Source organism: Bubalus kerabau, chromosome 8, assembly GCF_029407905.1.
Source record: "Bubalus kerabau isolate K-KA32 ecotype Philippines breed swamp buffalo chromosome 8, PCC_UOA_SB_1v2, whole genome shotgun sequence".
NCBI lineage: Eukaryota > Metazoa > Chordata > Mammalia > Artiodactyla > Bovidae > Bubalus > Bubalus kerabau.
The window spans coordinates 80,028,273-80,049,201 of NC_073631.1; the positions used below are offsets into that span (position 1 = coordinate 80,028,273).

The 20,929-nt window shown below is 47.3% G+C and overlaps 1 protein-coding gene across 2 annotated transcripts in view; it reads right to left on the reverse strand.

The window, feature by feature from the left end:
• The window catches only part of OGDH (oxoglutarate dehydrogenase), a 67,318-nt gene that overhangs the window by 26,148 nt on the left and 20,241 nt on the right, over window positions 1-20,929 (reverse strand). Inside the window, exons 3-5 of one of the 2 annotated variants that reach the window (XM_055590682.1) lie at window positions 13,464-13,655; window positions 11,380-11,482; window positions 5,483-5,527 (exon numbers count right to left, since the gene is read on the reverse strand). In XM_055590682.1, coding sequence (XP_055446657.1) covers window positions 5,483-5,527; window positions 11,380-11,482; window positions 13,464-13,655 — 340 coding nt within the window. The remainder of the gene's footprint in view (window positions 1-5,482; window positions 5,528-11,379; window positions 11,483-13,463; window positions 13,656-20,929) is intronic. The other variant, XM_055590683.1, reaches the window with a different exon arrangement.

Genomic DNA, 20,929 nt, shown 5'->3' on the forward strand with positions numbered 1-20,929 from the left:
GCTGGTAGAAATGCTCAGCAGTGGGGGCTCAGGGAACCAGAGTATCCAAAGAGAGCATACTCTGTCAGGAACACTTTGATTGTGGAGTTAACCAGGTGACCTGTGTGTCCCAGAGAAGAACGTGGGCTTGTTGTGGAGCCCTCAGCCTCACCGTATGTGTGATGCTTCACTTCCCCCACCCTGAACTGATCATTCTTGGACTCAGTTATTTGGATCATTACTGAACTTCAAAGCTGCTAGCCCTGCTTCTGAGTTCCTCAGTCATTTGATAACTTAAATCTACAGATGTAGGCTTCTGGAAAGGTAGCATAGACATATCCTATTCTCCCACTAAGTGCAACTAAAAACTGCAGATATTGCATACAAAACAAATGTAAGATGATTCCAAAGGGTGGAGTAAAAGGCCAACCAGCCAAGGAGGGCCCTTGGGTTTCCTTTTGGGCTCCCATATCCCAGACCTGGAGCAAAGAACATGGAAACTTCTACCAGTGTAGATTTTAAAAAAGCCCCAACAAAAGCTGCTCTCTTTAAAGAACCAGGAGACGGACAGACTAGCAGAACAGAAAACTTCTAGACTGTTAACTGCTCTATTCCACCCACACACATAACACACTGCAGCCCCATCAACACCCATGCCAGGCTACAATGTACTCTGACCTCTGACCCTACTTAAAGCTTTCAAAGAAGGCCCAAGAGGAAGCCTACATTTTCATTTCCTCTGGGAGGGAATGCACTAATCCATTCCCCTACCCCAAAGTCAACAGAGACTTTGGGGCCCAAAACATCCATTCCCACTGGGGAGTAACTAGCTGGGCCCCTCCCTACCACAGCAGTGTTCGGAGGAGCCCTGATATAACAAACATTTAAACAAGATCCCAAGTCTCATAATACCCAAAATGTCCTGGTTTCAATATTTTAAAAAATCACTCATAACAAGGACCAGGAATATATCAGATTGAATGAGAAAAAATAATCAACAGGCACTAACACCAAAATGACACAGATGTTAGAATTATCTAATTAGAATTATCTCCTTCTCAAGGAGTCATTATCAAATTATTTCAGTGAGCAATTAAAACATGACAGACATGAAAAAAATTAAGTCCCAGTGAAGAAAGTCTCTTCAAAAATTGAAGACACAAAGAAGAACCAAATGGGAAATTCTGAAATTGCAAAATATAATAAACCAAATGAAAACTCAGTATGGCATTAGCAAGAGACAGAGGATCAATGAACTTAAAGGCAGAACAATAGAAATGAATCAATCTGAAGAATACAGAGAAAACAGACCAGGAAGAAAAAAGGGAACAAACTCCTGGGGACCTGTGATGCTGTGACAAAAGATTTCAAAGTTGTGCTGATGAATCTCAGAAGGAGAAGAAAAAGAGGGAGGCTGAAAACTTTTCAAATATGGCAAAAGACTTTTTAATCCGCAGACTTAAGAAGCTCAGTGAACTCACAGAATAAAGCCAACGAAATCCATGTTGAAATATGTTACAATTAAACCTCTGAATTTAAAGATAGAAAAAATCTTGAAAGCAGCCAGAATATAGTGACACTTTGCCTAGAGGGCAAAACAACTTAAATAACACTGGATTTCTCTACAGAAGTCATGGAAGCCAGAAGGAAGTGGCACCACATATAAAGAGCTGAAAAAAAGAACTGGTTCCCCAGAATCCCATATATAGTGATAATATCCTATAGAAATGAAGGAGAAATCAAAACATTTTCAAATGAAAAAAAACTAAGAGAATCTGTCATCCTAAATGAATGACTAAAAGAAGTTGTAAACAGAAAGGAAATGATTATCAGAAGGAACGAGACAGGGGACTTCCCTGGTGGTCCAGCGGCTAAGACTGTGCTTCCAGTGCAGGGGGCTTGGGTTTGATCCCTGGTCAGGGAACTAGATCCCATGTGCTGCAACTAAAGAGTCCAGGTGTCACAACTAAGACCCAACACAGCCAAATAAATAAATAAAAATGAAGGAATGAGACAGGAGGAAGGAAGAAAGAATGTGGAACTAAAAAGTACAGGTAAACAAAACAGACTTTCCTTCTCCTCCTGGGTCTTCTTAATTATGTTTGATGATTGAAGCAAAATTTGTAATACTATCTGGTGCTGTTCTGAACACATGCAGAGGAAATATTTAAGACAATTACATATTATATGTGGAGAGAATGAAGGAATATAAAGGGAGGCAAGTACACTTTACATGAACTGGTAAAATGATAACATCATTAAATTGTGACAAGTTATGTATATGAAATATCATATACCTACACAACCACTAAAAAGCCTAAAAGACACTAAAAACACAAAGAGATAAATCAAAAGGACTTTATACAAATAAAAATGGAATTTTAAAGTACAGGTTTAAAAACCCAGAAAGTCAGGAAAAAGAAAACAAAGAAAGGTAAAGGGACAAACAAAATGAAGGATAAAATGGCAGACTTGAGCCCTAACGTATCAATAGTTAAATATAAATGATCTAAATACACTACTTAGATGACAAAGATTGACAGAGTGAATTAAAAAAACATATGCTTGTCTACAAGAAACTGACTTCTCTTTAATCAGTAATCTATAAAGTCTTAATCTTAATCTATAAGGCCTTACCATAAGGACTTAGAGAAAGAAGACAAAAAAAAAGAAAGAAAACCAATACAAAGAAAGCAGAAGTAAAGAAATAATCAAGGTAAGAGCAGAAATCAATGAAATTGAAAAGAGCAAAACAGAAAAATCAATGAAACTGGTGATTGGTTCTTTGGAAAGATCAGTCACACTGACAAACTTGTAACAGGACTAACAAAGAGAGAAGACACAAATTACCAATATCAGAAATAAAACGGGGTATCACTATAGACCCTCCAGATACAAAAAAAGATACTAAGGGAATACTATGAACAACAGACACATTTGACAACTCAGATATAAACAAGTCATTCTTAGAACAGCACAAACTGCTGTTATGAAACAGTATGAAACAGACAATTTGAATGACTCTGTAATTATTAAAGAAACTGAATTCATAAATATAAAAAGCTTCTGAAAAAGAAAACTCTAAACCCAGATGGTTTTGCTGGGGAATTCTACTGAATGTTTAAAGAAGAATTAATACCAATTCTACACAATTTCTTTCAGAAAAGAGTGTAGGAAGAAAACTTCTCAACTTCCTTTATGAAGTTAGAATTACCCTGATACTAAGAACAAAGACAGTCAGAAAAAAAAAAAAATTATAGACCAATATCTCTTATGAATATAGATGCAGATAATTATATACTATGACCAATTGAGGTTTATTCCAGCAGAGTTTGGTTCAACATTTGAAAAAACAATCAATATAATCTACCACTGATCAGGAACAAAGCAAGGATATTCATTCCCATGACTCTTGTTCAACACAGTACTGGAAGATCCAACCAGGGCATTAGGCAAGAAAAGGAAATAAAAATGAGATGATCGTCTATCCAGAAAATCCTAAAGAATCTACCAAAAAAATACAAGTCCTAGAATAAGTGAGCTTAGCAAGGTCATAGGGTACTACATAAACACAATCAATAGCATTTCAAGATATTAATAACGAACAGGTGGACATTAAAATTTTCTTTTAAAAAGGAAATACTGACAGGTAAATCTAACAAAACATGTACAGAACCTGTATGCTGAAAACTACAAAAAGTTGATGAAAGAAATCAAAGATGATCTAAATAAATAAGACATACTATGTTCATGGATTGGAACACAACATAGTAAAGATGCTAATTCTCTCTAAAATTGATCTATAGGTTTAACACAATTCTTACTAAAATGTCAGTAAGAGTTTTCATAAACATAGACAAGCTTATTCTAAAATTTACAAGGAAAGAGATAGGCCTTAAGAGCAGCCAAGGCAATTCTGAAAAAAGGAAAATAAAGTTCAGCAGCTATAGTAATTAAGATGATGTGGCACTTGTGGAGAAAGACACTTATTAAGGGAAAGAATAGAGAACCCAGAAACAGACTTACCAAATAAGTCCAAATGATTTTTGACAAAAGTGTGAAAGCAATTCAATGATAAGAAAGACAAACTTTTCAGTTAATGGTGCTGGAGCGGTTGACATTCACAGGCCAAAAACAAACCAACCTTGATCTAAACTTCTTATCTCATTCAAGAAATGAACTCAAAATGGATCACAGACTTAAATGCTAAATGCAAAACTATAAAACCTTTAGAAAAATACAAAGGAGAACATCTTCAGGATGTTCTAGAGCTAAGAAAAGAGTTCTTAAACTTGATACGAAAAGCATGATCCATAAAAGGAAACATTGATACACTGGACTTCAGAGTTTAAAACTTTTGCTCTGTAAAAGACCCTATTAGCCAAAGAACAGAAACGACACAAAGGTCCTTCAATGAGAAATTGGTTAAAACAACTGTGGGACACCTATGGCAAGGAATGTTACTCAGCAAATAAGAAAAAACTAGTGTTACAAAATCATGCTGATTGAAAAATACCAATTCCAAAATGTTACATATTGTGATTCGTAAAACATTCTTGAAATGACAAAACTATAGCAATGGAAAACAGGACAGTGGTTGCCAGGGGTCAAACGTGGGGGGAGCGGATGGTAGGAGAGTGAGTGTGGCTGCAAAGGAGCAGCTGAGCTGATGCAGACATTTGTGGCTTGACTGCTATCAGCATCAGCATCCTGGTGTGAGGGACAAGATGGTACCAGTGGGGGAACTGGCTGAAGGGCACGTGAGAATGTCTCTCTTATTTTTCATATCTGTGTATGAATCTACGATTATCTCAAAATGAAAAGTTTACTTAAAACTGGAGTCTCACAAATATTATCAGTAAAATGGAAGAAAACGAGAACTTCTGAGTGATGCCTGGCATGGAAGGAAGACTGGCTACTGGGGTGAGTGACAGCAGGCAGGACCCCTGGGCACCCAACTCTGGATTCTTCAAAGGTGCTCTGCCCAGAACCAGGGGTCAATAAGAATTCCTTACTTCATTAAGTAACTTTTTATCAGCTCTTTAAACATGGGAAGATCAAAAGAGAAACTGTCAAAAATGCCCAGGAAGCAGAATCTGAAAGAATCCAGAGTCCAGTCAAAGGCACAGCGCAGAACGTGGAGGAAAGGATGTGCCAACATGCAGAACGTAGTGTGGCCTCAGGTCCCCGCTGGCGACAGCAGGAGCTAGAGACAGCCTATGCTAAAGATGGAAGCTCAGCGAAGCGATGGTGAGAGACATGTGGAGGTGAAAATGCTCTTCAGAACACAAATGGACAGAACAAAAATGACACGGTAAGTAGCTCTACCTGCTGGGTAACAGCTAAATGATAGGAAAAACATATCTCAAAATAATGAACAAACTTCAAAACACTCAACAGAGTTGTGTCAACTTTCCCCAAATTGCATGCTGGGGAAAGTTGCATGTCCTGTTCAAATGAAGTCCTCAGCTCCAGAAAAGTGAAAGGCTCTTTATTTTCATACCTCCTACTGTTAGCATTCGAAGTCGTTCCTTGAAAACTGCAAGATCTGAGAGGCAGAGTGGGATAGCATGGGTGAGCGCAGAGGGAAAAAGACAGGTGAGAGTTAGTTTTGAGAAAAAAAAACAACACAAAAAACCCAAACACCCAAACCCTACACCACTGCAGTAACAGGTAGCAGAAACACTGTCACAGACACAGACACTGAAGGAGAACAGAGGGGTGGCTGGCTATGGTCTGAGAGTGACTTCGGTAAACGTGGAAACAGTTCATGAGCAGCTGGAATCAGGTGAATCTGAAGGAGGGAGAGGCCGCTTCCTGACACTGAGAAGCCACTGTGTGGTGGTGGCTGGGACCTTCTCATGCCCCCACCCTGAACAAGCGCTGACACAGAGCTCTCCTGGGAAGCTGAATCCACCCAGCCTAGGCTGATTTGAGATGAAACAACTGGGGAAAAGAAATGGAGAAGCCTAGTTTCTAAGGCCCATTCCTCAGAACTGGAGCATCAGGTGGCAGACTAGACCCTAAAGCTCAAGCTCCTTCTGGATTCTAAAGAGTGGAAGATGGGTCCTTGGACTCCCTTCTCGAGAAGGCAGAACCAGGATGGAGGAACTCGGCTGCTGAGAACGCAGGCTAAGAGCCACAGGCCTGCACAGCTGCACACACTCCTGCCCACACCTGGAGGCTTGCCTGCACTGGCTAAACTCAAGATGTTGATCTGGACACGCAAAACACTTGCTGACCCTGCTTTCCTGGGTATGTGGGCCTGATGACCAAGGGGTCAGAGCATGGTCACCAGCACTGTGGCTGCTTCCAGCCGTGGCAGTGCAGCAGAAGGCCAGCCAATGCATCCTTGGATGCTGATGGCAAGAACTCTGACTCAGAGAGGACGCAGGGACACCAGCTCTGAGTGCGTAAAGCTCTACTCACCCTCGAGGACAGTGAAAGAGCACCAAAGACCTCAGAGCCAATGGCTCTTAAGACAATGGAACACCTGGGTTCTGCACAAAAGTAAGGATGCGCTGCTTAAGGCAAGGATGAAGACTCTTCATTTATTCCTTTTAATCCTCAGAATCAAGACATAGGACCATCCCAAGCAGCCATCAGTGCTGCTTACAGGACCCCCGCCCCCAGCCTCAAAATGAAATGTGAATGCTTATCTGTTAAAGAAATCTAAAGGCAATAGGATCGAAAGTTTATAACTGTTCACTCTGGGTACTGGGCATGTAGTTTTATCTGCACTTCTTGAGTATTTTAAAAATAAAATGTGAACAAAAGACACAAACCAAAGGAAAGTGTTAACAGTAAATATTCTGGTTGTCATTTACAGACAGCACATGGGATTCCCTGCACCTGAGCACTTAAAACATTTTTAAAAATTACTTCTTGATGAGCACAAGACACTCTGCTGGAGAGACAGAGCGGCTGGGATTTGGCCGAGGTGTTTCCAAGGGAAACACAGTTGGCAAGAAGCAGGGATGTGATGCTAGGTCTGGGTGTGCCTTGGTCTGCCAGCTCCTGGGCACACAGGAAGGAGGACACCCCTGCAGGCGGACGTGCATGTGCCCACCATGACCTTAGCTTGGCCTGCCCACCTGAGTCATTTGGGTGATCTGATCCCAACTCTTCACTCGGAGGTCTGGTGGCACCACAGGCTGCACAAAGCAACTAATAAATGCTATGTAAATTGCTCGCCACGGCTCTGAAATTACTAAAGTAGATTAAAATTCAACCCTATTTTTAGCTCATTCTTCCAAGCCATCAAGGGGACAACATTCAACCAGAAAGAGCACTGTGGAAGGTCAGAAGGGTGGGGAGACTTCATGTTCTGCTGTGCTACAGATGAACTAATCCACTTAAAGTAGCAAAAATGTTGCCATTATTTGGACTTCTGAATTGCCCTTTTAACTATGTAACTCAAGTTCATTTCCTAAGATTGACAATTTGCAAACACTAATGGTAAACAGAAGTTTCATGCCTTCTTTAATTTTATTTATAGAATTTGTTTTGAGTTCTCCTTTAAATATGTTTCAATCTGACATTTAAGTACATTTCAATCTGTTTTTGTTGTTGTTCACTATGAATAGTTATACTATAGAATCCAAAGAGAAACCACTTCATGGCATTTTAAAGCTGGAATCTAACTCAAATGCTGCACTTGGAAGAGAGCAAATTGAGGGTGCGTGTTAACAAGAACTTTCTCCACATCCTCATCCTGCCCAGGGCAGTCTCGCTTGGCCCAGAGACAAGACTTCCTGATGCCCCTTCCCCACCCCAGCGAAGCAAGGACCAGATGCCAGCACAGGACTGGAGGCCCGGAGGTGAGAGTGCACAGGCCGCCTGCAATTGATTGGTTTCTACTTAAGGTGGCAACAACTTGGACCCCTGTCAAAAGCCACACTCTTGGTCCTTCCTTAGGGTCAACCAGGAGAGGCCTTGCTAGGAAACCTGATCCGGCTTGGAGACTTCCAGCACCTCCCTAGGGAGGAATGTGGATCATGTTACCAGGCATCTCAAGTTGGAGCTCCCAACCCTCCTCGACTGGATGTGTGGTTGACTCAGCCTGGTTTAAGTTAAGATGCACTTCTGGGGACCTGGAACCCAGCCCCTAACATAACACATCCTGGCAAAGGTCTCCTGCTCCTAGCAGTCACCGCACAATTCTAGAGCATAACCCACACCTAAAAAAACCCAAACTGTTCTAATGATAATTTTTAAATTTTCGTAATAAATAATCACTAACCCTACCATCTCGACTATATCTGTGCTGCATTCACAGCACAGTCTGTGTGCACACGTCTGACGGTAACCCTGACAGGCTGGGATCACCTTGGAGCTCTGCATGGCGGCTGGGTCTGCTGTCTACCTGCTACCTGTTAATTCTCTCTTCTCTCCATCTGTCACTGCAAGGGTTCTGAGTATTTGGGTAAGAACTCAGTAGAAACTTTTCACATTTTCCACTTTATTTAAAAAACTCTGAGGGGACATCAGCCCCGCTCGCCCTGCATATCCGTGCTGGCCAGCACGGCCCTTGGGAACGGCTTCCTGCCTTCAGCTGGGGCTGGAAGCTGCTCCTCTACCCCTGTGCTGCCCCAGTCGCACTACCAAGTGCTCTCAGAAGGATGGGGAGTAGTCACCGCCTGGGCCTTGGTTTCCCCACAAGGGAATGGAGAAATTGTGCCGCATCTACCAGAGAGAGGAAAGACAGCTGGAAGTGTTGTCAGAGGGATGCAAGCTTGAGGACAGTGCTGTGTGGCACAGCACACCCCTGCAGTCACTCAGCCACCCAGACCAACACACGGGCCATGCACACCATGCCACGTGAGCTAGCCTGCTTTGTTGTCACTCAGGCGCCACCCCAGTCCTTACTACTAACTATGGCTCTAACTATGGGTTATTTGCTTCATTGCTCAATTTCTAAATATCCATTTTTTCCAGACATTAGCAGCTATGTATCTCAAAAGACTGTTAACAATCACAGTAGCTCACACCTTCATGGAACTTAGTAAGCTCCAGGCACTATTTTAAGGAGTTTATTTAATACTGCAACAACCTTACAGGTGAGAAGACAGAGCTAGTCCTGGCAGAGCCCGGCTTTCCACGTAGGAAGCTGGCTTGAGCCCAGGCCTGAGGGTTGGATGAGATGATGGGCAGGAAAGCATTCTAGGGACTGTCCATTGTCCCCGAACAGAGCGCTCCTGTTGATCCAGTTGTTTTTGTAAAGACCTACATACATCAAGGGTGAGATAATTCAAGACTTATTTTCCTACAGATTCAAATATCAATACATACTGGGTTTACACTTATTTCCATGACTTTTCTATCACACTATTTTGAATTCTCAGGATGAAGTGCATTTTTTCTCCTGCAAAGGAGGGGGCTGCTCCTCAACTTTCTCCTGATGTTTCTGACAGGCTCCCAGCCAGAGGATGAGCTCAGGAAGCTCTGGGGCCACCTCTGTGTGTCTCTGGTATATAACATCCTCCTGCTGGTTCACCCTCGCTGTGTTGACGCTGCACCTTAACGGAAGCACAGATACTTGGGGCACTGTTTCGGAGCTGACTGTAAGGGGAGATCAAGATGGCCTAGAAAGGACCTGAAAGAACGACAGAGGCCCTACCTCTGCGCCTGCCCCATGAGAGCTGTGACCTGAGGAGGAGGGCAGCATCAACAGGGCTGGGGGCTCTCAGGCTTCACAGACTCCGGGGCTGGGACGGCCTGGGGGCTTCCAAGAAACCCTTGCCAGAGCTTGTCGCCATGGTGCATCCCACCCTGACCGGCCTCAGGCAGGACAGACAGGAGGTCTAGGCTCCCCAGGCAGTTCCTGTGAGTTGGGAACCACTGGGAAAGGTCCGATCAGATATCAAGAACCTGGCAATCAGGGATGGCACAAGAACAGGGGAGATGCAGCGTTAGACAGCCCCACCCCCGCCCCATGCCTTTCTTGTTTAAACGCTTGACTGCGCACAGGAACACCAGCCTCTGTGGCCCATGCCCCGCCAGGCCCCACAGTCAGAGTCCTTCTCTGGAGAGACAGCCCCAGGGCACAGGACCTTGAGCTATTCCTCAGGCAACCAGTGCTTGGGGGCTCACAGGCCTCCCAGGTGGGGTGGGGGTGTGAGGTCTGCCCTGGCCCAAGCACCTGGAGGGGACTCGCGGTGCCGATGGGCTTCAGCATAAGTGAGTCCCGGTTGGGTGGGGTCTGGGTGCTTTGGGGGTTACGTGGTAAGGAGGAGGAGAGAGGATCCAAGTATCCTGGGGGACAGAGGAGAGAAAAGCCCACCTCTGGGGTGCACAAAGCTGTCACCACTCAATAAAGCAGCAGTATTCAATTCACATCCTGCCAATAATCTGGACTGGCCCTATTTTATATTCAGAAGAGTTGATCTAATCTTTCTTCCAAAGCCTTTGTGTAGTTACAAAGTAGAGGAAACCCTGTATCCCCTAGGGTTGTTTCCGAAATGAAGACAAAGCAGAGACAAACCTCTAACAGCCATCCTGGGGCCAATGCTATTTGAACTCCAGTATTACCTGACTAGCGCCTGACCTCTCAACTCACAACCCAGACCCGCCTCTGGGGGGCGTTAGAGACTATTATTCAGAGGAGGCAAATTCTGTCCCCTCCCAGAGCAGTGTTAGGCAGGTAGGTAATCATCAGTTGTATTAGCATGCACAGTGTTCCTCCTAAACAACCTGGCCATTTAAAAATTAGTCACGTCATCATTTCTGTAGCACAGGTTAGCAGCACGGTGACTTAGAGCAGGTTAACTTCTGAAAGCGACCACAGGTGTGAGCCCTGCCCGGCCCCTGTGCTCACGACAGAGGGGGTGTGGGGGTCGTGGCTACAACCCCCTGTGTGCCACATGCGCCTCCCTGCGCTCGGGATGCCTTCCAAAGTTTCCTCAGTGTGATCACCGGCATTTGAGAATCGAGACACCTCAACTGCACCCCTTGCTCTGGAATTCGCCCCGTCAAAGGCAGGCTGCACTGTGCTTCAGGGCGTGTGACAATGATTCTGAGCAAGACCCCCTCTGGGCACAGGCTGCACTGCCCTGAGATTTGGAAACTGAAGCCAGATGTGCTAGTCCCTGGAGTATCTTGGGGACCCGCCTGCCTGGGTGGGTCACGTCTTTCTGTGCCACTAACCTTTTCTGCCCCCAAATTTCACTTTCCAATTTTCAGGCTTAGACAATTGAGCTCATGTGATCTGGCTGGAAAGCTGAGATTAAAAATAACTTGCCCAAAACTCACTAAGGCTATATGACTTATAAATGTCAAGTGATCAGAACGAAGGAAACTTAAGAGTCTTTCCCTTTGGCCTGTGGACGTCCTGGCTGCCACGAGCTGGGACACACAGAGAGGAGCCAAACAGCGCAGTGCTGGCCGCTCTCAGACCCTCACCAAGTTTGTCTGTGGATGAGATAATATCAGCGGGCACGGAGGAGTCCAGATCAGCATCCAAAATTCCCAGGGGGTCCAGCTGTGCTACATGGTGCCCTCGTATCTACGAATGGGCCAGCGATGGAGAGGGAAGGACACACACAAAAGGACAGGAGAAAAAAAAGAGGGAAGGGGTAAAAAAAAAGTAAAATTACATTAAAATTAGTGTTTACAGATTCATTCTCACCCACGTTTGAAGAAACAGTTACTGGAGCATCATCAAAATTTACACAACTAATTCCGAGAGGATCAAGTTTTGCAATGTGGTGACCCCTGACCTGGAAGCAATAATACAAGCAGTCATTAAGCAGGTCCTGTGGGCTGTGAGGGGGTTAAAAGTTACATTTGATCAAACCTTTCCCTGAGAGCACCAATTAACCCAAAAGTAAGCCTTAGAATAGTTTATTTTAAAGCACTATCGGGCATTAAGGCTTCCCAGGTGGCTCTAGTGGCAAACAACCCGCCTGCCAGTGCAGGAGACATAAGAGACGCAGGTTCGATCCCTGGGTTGGGAAGATCTCCTGGAGAAGGGCAAGCAACCCACTCCAGTATTCTTGCCTGGAGAATCCCATGGACAGAGCAGCCTGGAGGGTCACAGTCCATAGGGTCGCAAAAAGTCAGACGTGACTTAGCATGCAGGCATTGGGCATAAAAGCACTTCTATAAAAAAAGGGATAAACTCCTCAGGTTATGATAAACCTGGCAATCTAAAAGGACCCATTTCCTGGCATCCTGACACAGTCTTCCTGGATAAACAGAAATGGGAATGCTTGGGACTCTGACTCGAGTGTGAAACCCACTCAGCTGAGAACAGCCTGAAGTCCCTCAGGAAGGTGCACTGGCACCGCTGTGGGGTCAGAGCAGTAAGCACCAGAGCAGGCAGCGGCACCAGGGACTGCAGCGTCTGATCGGCACCGTTTGCAAACAAAAGGACGGAAAACCCCTCCCAGCTTCCAAATTTGTGTCTTTAATTCTTGGACATTTTATTCAGTTTCCTGCTAGCAATTTGCGAAGAGGAACAGCTGTTATGAAGTCACTAGAAGACCGCAGAAATGACTGAGGCTGAATGAGTCAGGCAGTGGTCAGCACGCACCAGCTGTGCCTTTTCTGTAGAAACACCTGCTGTGAACAGCACCTGAGAGCACACGGCTATCTATTCTCACTTGCCCTGGGGACAAAGCCTCACTTGCCAGGCTCCCCCAGCAGGACAGATCCACTCTGTGCTGCCTGTCTTGACACTTGTGGCAACTGACCAGGTGGGCAGAGAAAAACAGTCCATATGGCCATTTCCAGGAAAGGGAACAGTGGAGGGATGAGGACTTCACAGTGGGCTCCTCTGCCAGGTTGCAGCGATGCCAGGAGAGGCAGCAGGGGAGCCCAAATTCTGGGGGCTCTCAGAAGGGCTGCTCTTGGCCCAACGGTTCCTCTTCTCCTTTTGAGAACTACTCACAGAGCAGATGGAAAGATCTGAATCCCAGGCTCCTCTCCACGCCAGGCAGATATCCCGGAAGGGGCTTCTGGGCTCTGAGCAAGGCCATGGGATCCATCGGTTCTGCCCGGCCCTCCTCCAGTAGGAATGCTCATAGAGAAATGGCCCCTCTGGAGGATCGGTTGCCTTTCCCTGCTTCCATGGGCTCTGCTTCTGTCCCCAAACCCTACAGGTTCACCTTCTCTTTTTGTATGTGGGCGTTAGCAACTGAGAAGGGGCTGTGCCTGAGGGAGCAGCACACCCTCGGGGTCACCACTCCCTCCTGGGGATCAGCAGTTCCCTGGCCACACAGGCATGGAATGAGCTTCCCTGCCCACAAAACATTCCTGCCAACTCATGGAAAGAAATATGGACAGGCGCCATGGGTGGCAGGGGATCTGCTCACATGGCAAGAGGATGTCCGGGCTCCTTTTCTCTTGTCATATTTCATTTTTGCCTCCCTCCACCCCAGAGCAGGGAGCGAGTACATAGCGTTTGGTGGGGGGTTAAAGTTAATCAACCACCTTCACTGGGTCGGCAGGGTGCTGTCACAGATGGCCGCCCACCGCCACCTTACCTGGTAAGCCCTGATGAGCGACTGCACCGCCAGGTGATCCTCCACCAGCTTGTCCACGTTGGGCTGGGCCTCCACCAGGGGCCCTGCTCTGGCCACAGCTGACAGGGAGCCCGGGCTCAGGGGGAGTGGGCTCTGGTAGGCGGTGCCTGGGGGCGCTCCAGCATTGGTGTTTCGGAAAAAAATGTCCCATGACTGAAGACAAAGAAGGAATACACGTGTCACTCCACTGCTCCCATAGGATGCATTTTTAGTCAAAAAGAGAACCTCTCTTGGCAGGTAAGTCTTTGTTTTTGGCAGGTAAGTCTTGATTGTGTCCATCTACCAGTAGGCTGGTTGGGTCAACGTCTTCATACTCTGGACAACCTGCTTCTACACTCTGAGGGTGGGTTTCTCAGGGGCTGGGTCCCTGCTTTCATCATTCCCTCCTGATGGGCCTCCTCACCCACCAACCCCATGACGCACATGCCCTCCCATCAAAACCCCCAAGGCCAGGCACCTCTGCCCCACTTGTGTGTGCCAACTGCTTCCACACGGGCAGCCCAGGATGGGGTGATTGGAGGACTTCCTGCCCCATCTGTCCCCTCCTGGTAATCTAGCAGACCAATGCTCTTGGCACTCCTGCCTGAAGGGCTACAACTGCCCCAGATCCTCAAACCCCCACTGAACCTCGTGAGGGGGACAGAAGGTATTTAGACGCCAGGGGCTTTCTAGACCCCAGGGGCTTGGCACAGCCTTCAGGGCCCAGGCCTACCTGCTCATGCTCACTTCCTGAACACAGAACAGAATCAGGGGCTATATGTGAGAGGCAGTCCAGGGCTCAGATGTGTGAAGCCGCAAGGGCCCCTCACTGACCCCTAGAGAAATAGCCATTTCTGTACTTCATTGAGGAGGCTGCGTGGGAGTTAAGAGCTCAGGTTGTGTTGTCAGGGGCAGAACCTTAATTCTGAGCTCTGAGATCTTGGCAAATAACCTAAATTTATGTGCTCAGTTTTTTTCATCCGTAAGATGAGGACAAAGAGAAAAAAATCTATATTCTTCATAGTTTTTTTAAAATAAAGACTAATGGCATTCAGCACACAATCTGGTAGGCAGTTCATATTACTGGTAGTAACTGAAAATACTGCTGGCTTCCATTTCCTTTGTGCTAATGTGAACTAACTCCTCTTCCTATTATTTTTGACTATTTTGTGTAGGATTCATTTTTTTTTTTTTGGTCCATGCTGTGTGGCTTGTGGGATCTTAGTTCCTGACCAGGGATTGAAACTGTGTCCCCTGCAGTGGAAGTTCGGGGTCCTAACTACTGGAATGCCAGGGAACTCCCTGATTCAATTTATAATTTGCACAGATACTGTGAACTGTAATAGTTTATCTCAGACAAAGATGTGAGATTTTAAAAAAATGTAGAGGTCAGAAAAACTAAGGTTTAATAAAACTTCATTGCAAAAAAAATATAGTAAAACTCAAGCAGTTTAGACCCTGGAGAAGGAAATGGCAACCCACTCCAATATTCCTGCCTGGAAGATCCCATGGATGGAGAAGCCTGGTGGGCTACAGTCCACGGGGTCACAGATAGTCAGACATGATTTAGCGACTAAACAACAAGAAGCAGTTTAGAAACGTGAAAACACTGTCTTTCTTCTCTGCCATGCGTTTTTCCAGTTTCTAAGATTCTTCTGTCAGTGAACTCTGGTGAGACTCCTTGAAAAACCTGGAGAGGAGAAAGTTCACTAGATTTGTGTGCATCTTCCTAGTAAGTGCGACCAAGATGTTGTTCAGATGGGCTTGTCTGGGAGCTTGCACAGGTACCAGATGGGTCTGTGTCTGGGCAGAAACCTGGAGATTGGTCCTGAAGGTCTGGCTTTTTCAGGCAGGCTCTTTAGGATGCGTAGACACATGACTTGGACGGTCCAAGAGATGGCTGCGTGTCACCAGTCACAACCCTCTTGGGGCGGGCGCAGGCCTGGAGCATCACACAGGGCAGCCCGGCCTCTCACTGAAAGTGTTTCTGAGGGGAGTGCTCCAGAGCATTTATATCATTCTACAACAAGAACATATTCCTTTTGTATTCAGAAAAAATTAATTAAAAAAAACCCAACTATTAGGGAGATGATTATACAACATGGTAAATACATGAAAAATCAGACCTGTATATTTTTTATGTGAATTCTATCTCAGTAGCAATTTTAAAATGCTTTAACAAATCTTAATATTCAAAGTTTTATTGTTTTTACCGTTCTGGTTATTTTTAGTTTGTCAGTTGATGGTAGAGGGAGATCTGGGGTTCTCTTGTGGCGCCAGCCTTAACACTGACTGTAGAGAATCTCACATCACGCAACCTGACAACCAAGGACATTCTTCATCTGGGGCATGGAACCCCAAGACCAATCTCTCCCTCTGAGTTTTCTAACAGGATTAAAAGCAGTATGTCCACCAGAGAAAGCAACTGACTTAGTCCTGTGAGAGAAAGAGAGGATGTCTCAGGATCAGCAGCCTAGGGCAAGGTAAGGCTGCCCCGGGCTTGGCATCCACCTAGTTCCTTATGAGGGCCTAAGAAGCAGACATGCTGGACACCCCCAAACATTTCCAACTTTGTGGAGCTTGAACAGCAGGCCATGCAAGCTCCATGCATTCTGGGAGTGGCCCTGGCCCAGGGCTCTCTCTGGCTCCCACCCATACGTCCAGTAACCGAGGGCCTGGACTACAAGGAGCCTTGCTGACATAGCAGGCAATAGGGCAAGAGTCAGACCAGCCTTGCACGCCAAGAACCAACAGGCTTGTAAAACCCAATCTAGTTTCTACTTTGCCCCCAACTGGTTCTGGCACTGGAGTCCCTACCCTTACCTGTGTCCACACTAAGTCCTGCTGTGGACACACACCCTAGGGCTCTAAGTGGGGGTGGGGCCATGCCCTGGGGGGCAGGGCATGACCCTGAAACCAAGGAGCCTCTGGAGAGCAGCACACTTTCTTCAAGCCTTAAACACCATCTTCTGCCTCACAGAATACATGAAGACGTCTCTGAAATGCAGTGGCAACTGCCCAACAACAAGACCTTGGATAGAGAGGGTCCCCTGGCTGCAAGCCGACCCCTCATCCTGAGGGGCACCAGCTGCTAAAAGATCCAGAGCCAAAAGGCCCAGCAAAAACCACAAGTTCATCTCTCTTCAGAAAAATCAGCTTTGACTAACAAGAACAGTGGTGGCAGCTGCAGGGGTTGGGTAGGGGGGCAAGTTATCACACTGATGATCTGAGTACCCGGTGTGCCAACCACACCCTCCTGGGAAAGGTGCAGGCAGGCAGGACTGACACAGAGCGGCCACCAGGCAGAGATGCTGATCAGGCTAAGTGAGTCAGAACAGGGCAACCCAAGGATAAACATTGTCTCTCAGGGTGGCTGACCCTTGTCAAAGCCAGCAAACAAAAAAAATCAAAGAATTTCCAGTGCTGACACCTGGAAGCACAGGCCTGGCAGACAAAGGCTATAGGACCTTCCAGTCCAGGACCAGGGAGGTGGGGGGGAAATCGCAGTTATCGGGCCTCCTCTCTCTGACCTTCTTTTGTGCTTGGGATAAAACTCCAGGTGATTTTCAATTGGCTGAGGACAACAACGACGGAAATTCTGCTCAAGCTGGAGGCAGTCAGAAAAAACTGGTTCATACCGGTATTGCAGAGAGCTGGGAACCATTGGGAAAGAATATGCCAGGAATGCAGCGTCCTCCTTTCCTGTAATTCACCCCCACCGCCCGCACCACCAGCACACAGCAGCTGGTGCGCAGTTCTGCTCCCCTGCAGCTTGGCCAGGCCCTCCCCCACGAGTTCCAGGCAGGAGGAGTGGGCACCTGCACTCAGGTGACTGCCAAGCCAAGGAGCCCACCCCAACAACCAGCAAGCCCCCCTTCACCAGATATGATCACTTGGTGACAGACAATTGTTGGTTGCACAGTTTGCAAAACCTTCGCACTGCAACTTAAAGCAGGTAAAGTTTAATGAAGTCAGACCTCTTAAAAAGGTTGTGAAACACTGTAAAGCAATTATACTCCAATTAAAAAAAAAAAAAAAAAAGGCTGTGACAGTGAAGGTCATTTTTTGGCTTACAGGTTTCACCAGCCCTGGGACTCTGAGCCATGCTTCCTCTTCCGGCTGCACTGTTCCCCAAGGTGCCCCTTCTACCCACCTCCCCCACACCTGACCTGGCTTCTGCATTCATTCAGCCATCTGCAACCCCACCCCACCCCACCCCACCCCCACCGCCCAGGACACTCATCTCCGAGATGTGATGCCTGATGTGATGCATGGCTTTGTCACTATCTGGAGGATTTTCCTTTGGATAATCGCAGCCCTCATGTGTACACACCTCAGCTTGACACTATTTACCTGTGTGCGTACCTGATGCCAGTTTTATCTCCCTGGCAGCAGCTTCCCTGATGCCAGAACCAAGTGTCTGCAGACCTGCTGCAGGGACGGTGACCATGAGGCTGAAGTGATGGGTTAGTTCGAGGCCCCTTCCCATGAAGTGACAGGTCAGTGGGGTGCCCTTCCCAAATGAAGAGAAAGCTTCAAGAAGAGGATGCCTGTGTGGTCTCACGTGCCCCCTGCACCTAGAGCTTCGCAGCCTTGATACCATGGAGGTGAGCAGTCCTGGCCCTCAGAGGAGCTGTGGGCTGGCCACCCACCTCCCGTGAGTGGGTTTAAAGCCACCAACTTGTTGCTGAAACAACTTAAACCAAAACATGATTTCAAGTACAAATAAGGATAACATTCTGGTTGAAATGAAACCAGAATTCTTATGTTTACTTTTAGATAACTAAAGGCATTTAACTGCAGTACATGAAGCTTTGTTTTCAAAAGCCCTCACTCCTATACTGCTCCATAAAACCTCCCAGACTTCTTACACAGGCCTCATGGGTTTCCCCTTTAGTCACCCGTCCTCTTCTCCCTTATTAGGGGAGCTTGTCAAAGCTCCAAATACTTCTCTAACGTCTAAGGAAGTTGGTCCGGTGCCTGGCACGTAGGAGGTGCTCAACATCCTGCTGGGTTAAGGTCAGACAGGACCAGGCCCCTTCACATCCTGGTAGGTGTGGTGTCAGATGCAACGTCGGTAGGACTGGTGTGATGCGAGGTGTTCTGCTCAGTGGGCTATCAAAAATGGTGCTGGGGCGGTTTCAGATGCAGTTGCGTGGGATGCCCGGCACACTGGTTGGAGAGGTACTAGGTATGGTGTCAGGTATAACGCTAAGTGCTGCGCATGGTGGGGTATCAGGTGCGGTGGTGGCCGTGGCGTCAGCTCTAAGGACGTGGTGAGTCCAGAGTCCTCTTCTCAGACGAGGTGCTGACCTCAGTGAAGGTGGCAGTGCTAATCAGGGGACACGCGCGTCAGCGGTTCACTGAGGCAAGCGGACTTTACCCTGTTGATTGTCAGCAGATTGCCAAGAGTCTCGGGGCCAAGTTCCTGACGGTGAAGGTCACAATAGAGACTTGTTCACAAAGGGTCTGGTTTTGGAGGGGTTGCAAACACACTACCACGGGCCCTTTCCCCGACTTCAAAGGTCTCCAACGTGTGTCAGATATGTGGGCCAGCGCAAGTGTGTGACCTCACAGGGCCACATACATGTTGAGCCCATCGGAGGGGGCCTGCCTGCTGCCTGCCCACTCGTGGGGGCCTGGGAGCCCCAGTCCTGCCCCCTGCAGGCTGGGCGAGGGTGCAAGTCACTTCAGCTGTCTGCCTGATTACTTGCCTATAAAAGTATGGAGCACGGACTACTTAGGAGGACAGCCCTGTATTTGTGTAGCATTTTATACCCTTAAAAAAAGCACCTGCGGGTAGACTCATATTTGTTCAAGAAACTGATGATCAAAGCTTAACCCTAGTGTTACTGATGCTTCTTCTCGCTGCTCAATCCTGTAACTCTGCATGTTGGACTGAACAGACTGCTTTCTCTTGTCCAAAGTCCCCTTCTGATGCAACTCCTGCTGCCACCCTGCCGGCCCCTCCCTCGCTACGGAACAATCCTCACCCTCCCGCGCTAGGTGCCCTGGTACGGAACATGATGTCACCTAATAGCCGCCACCACCCTGTGCTGGGCTCTCTGCCAAGGACCCTGACGTAAAACCGCCCCGGGCAGTGGGTGCGGGAGCTTCTGGCCACCTCTTGGATGGACCAAACCCCAGGCTCAAAGGCCACCACAACTGATATATGAATGACGGCCAGGTCTGGACGTCAGACCCCAGCGCTGTCACAAACAACTGTTTCACTGTGTTCTGATGCTGACAATGCGTTTTAACTGCCACAAACATGAGATTCAGGGGAACAAGTGACCAGGGAAAACTCACGCATGGCCAAACAAGGGTTTGGCAGGTTCAGGCTAATTCAGTCCAATAAATGGACAGGCAGTGGCTCCAATACTTTGGCCACCTGATGCAGAGACCTGACTCACTGGAAAAGACCCCGATGCTGGGAAAGACTGAAGGCAGAAGAAGGGGACGACACAGGAGGAGATGGTTGGATGGCATCACTGACTTGATGGACATGAGTTTGAGTAAGCTCTGGGAGTTGCTGATGGACAGGGAAGCCTGGCGTGCTACAGTCCATGGGGTCACAGAGTTGGGACACGACTGAGCGACTGAACTGAACTGAGTGGCTCCTGGAGCCACAGATGGCCACCCATGACTTTCTGGCCAACAGATACGGCTCAAGGATCCCAGTGCCCTGGAGAGTGTGGGCACCTCTCCGAGGCTGTCTCCCTAGTCACCCCACACAGGGCTCCTCCAGCTTAGAAAGTGTACATTAATTCCTAAGCACCCAGCTTTCTGTGCACACCAGCCCAGCTACTGTATGGAGCCGAATGATTCATGTCTCTGCACTGGGCAGTGTCTACCACCCTCCTGGTGTGCGCCACCTGTGCTAACTGCTGGGCTCCATGCCTTTTCTGAAAACACCACGTGACTGTCCTAACGTCCTGATGAGACGCCGCCCAGGGTGAGGGGAAGAGGAGGTCCTTAGTGGACAGCCACAGGACCTCCACCAAAGGTTCGTGCTTCAGAGCTAAGCAGTCTTGAAAGCCATGCACAGTGCTGGGCTTCAGACCCCTCCGACCAAGGCAGGGCCTTGTTCAAACCATCCCCAGCTGAGGACGGGCAGAGCCATGCCCCGACCCAGCTCACTGCCTACAACCATGTCTAGGAGGAACCAAGATCTGGGCCTGCCAGACCCGTCACCACAGAACTATTTCTATAGTTAAAACCAGGGGCTCTGCTTGGGGATTCCTCAACCACAGAAGCTGAGTGAATTGTGCTTGATTAGAGCAACGCTTTGTTTTTAAAACCACAGTGTTGTACAGGCGAGAGAACATCTCCAGACAAGTTCTTCTATCTTCTCTCTGTATCCGTGTGTGGGTAAAATGTCAATAAACACACAGGGTTAGCAAAGAAAAGCCGTCCTGGCTTAGCCCTAAGTGCTGATGGAGAATGAT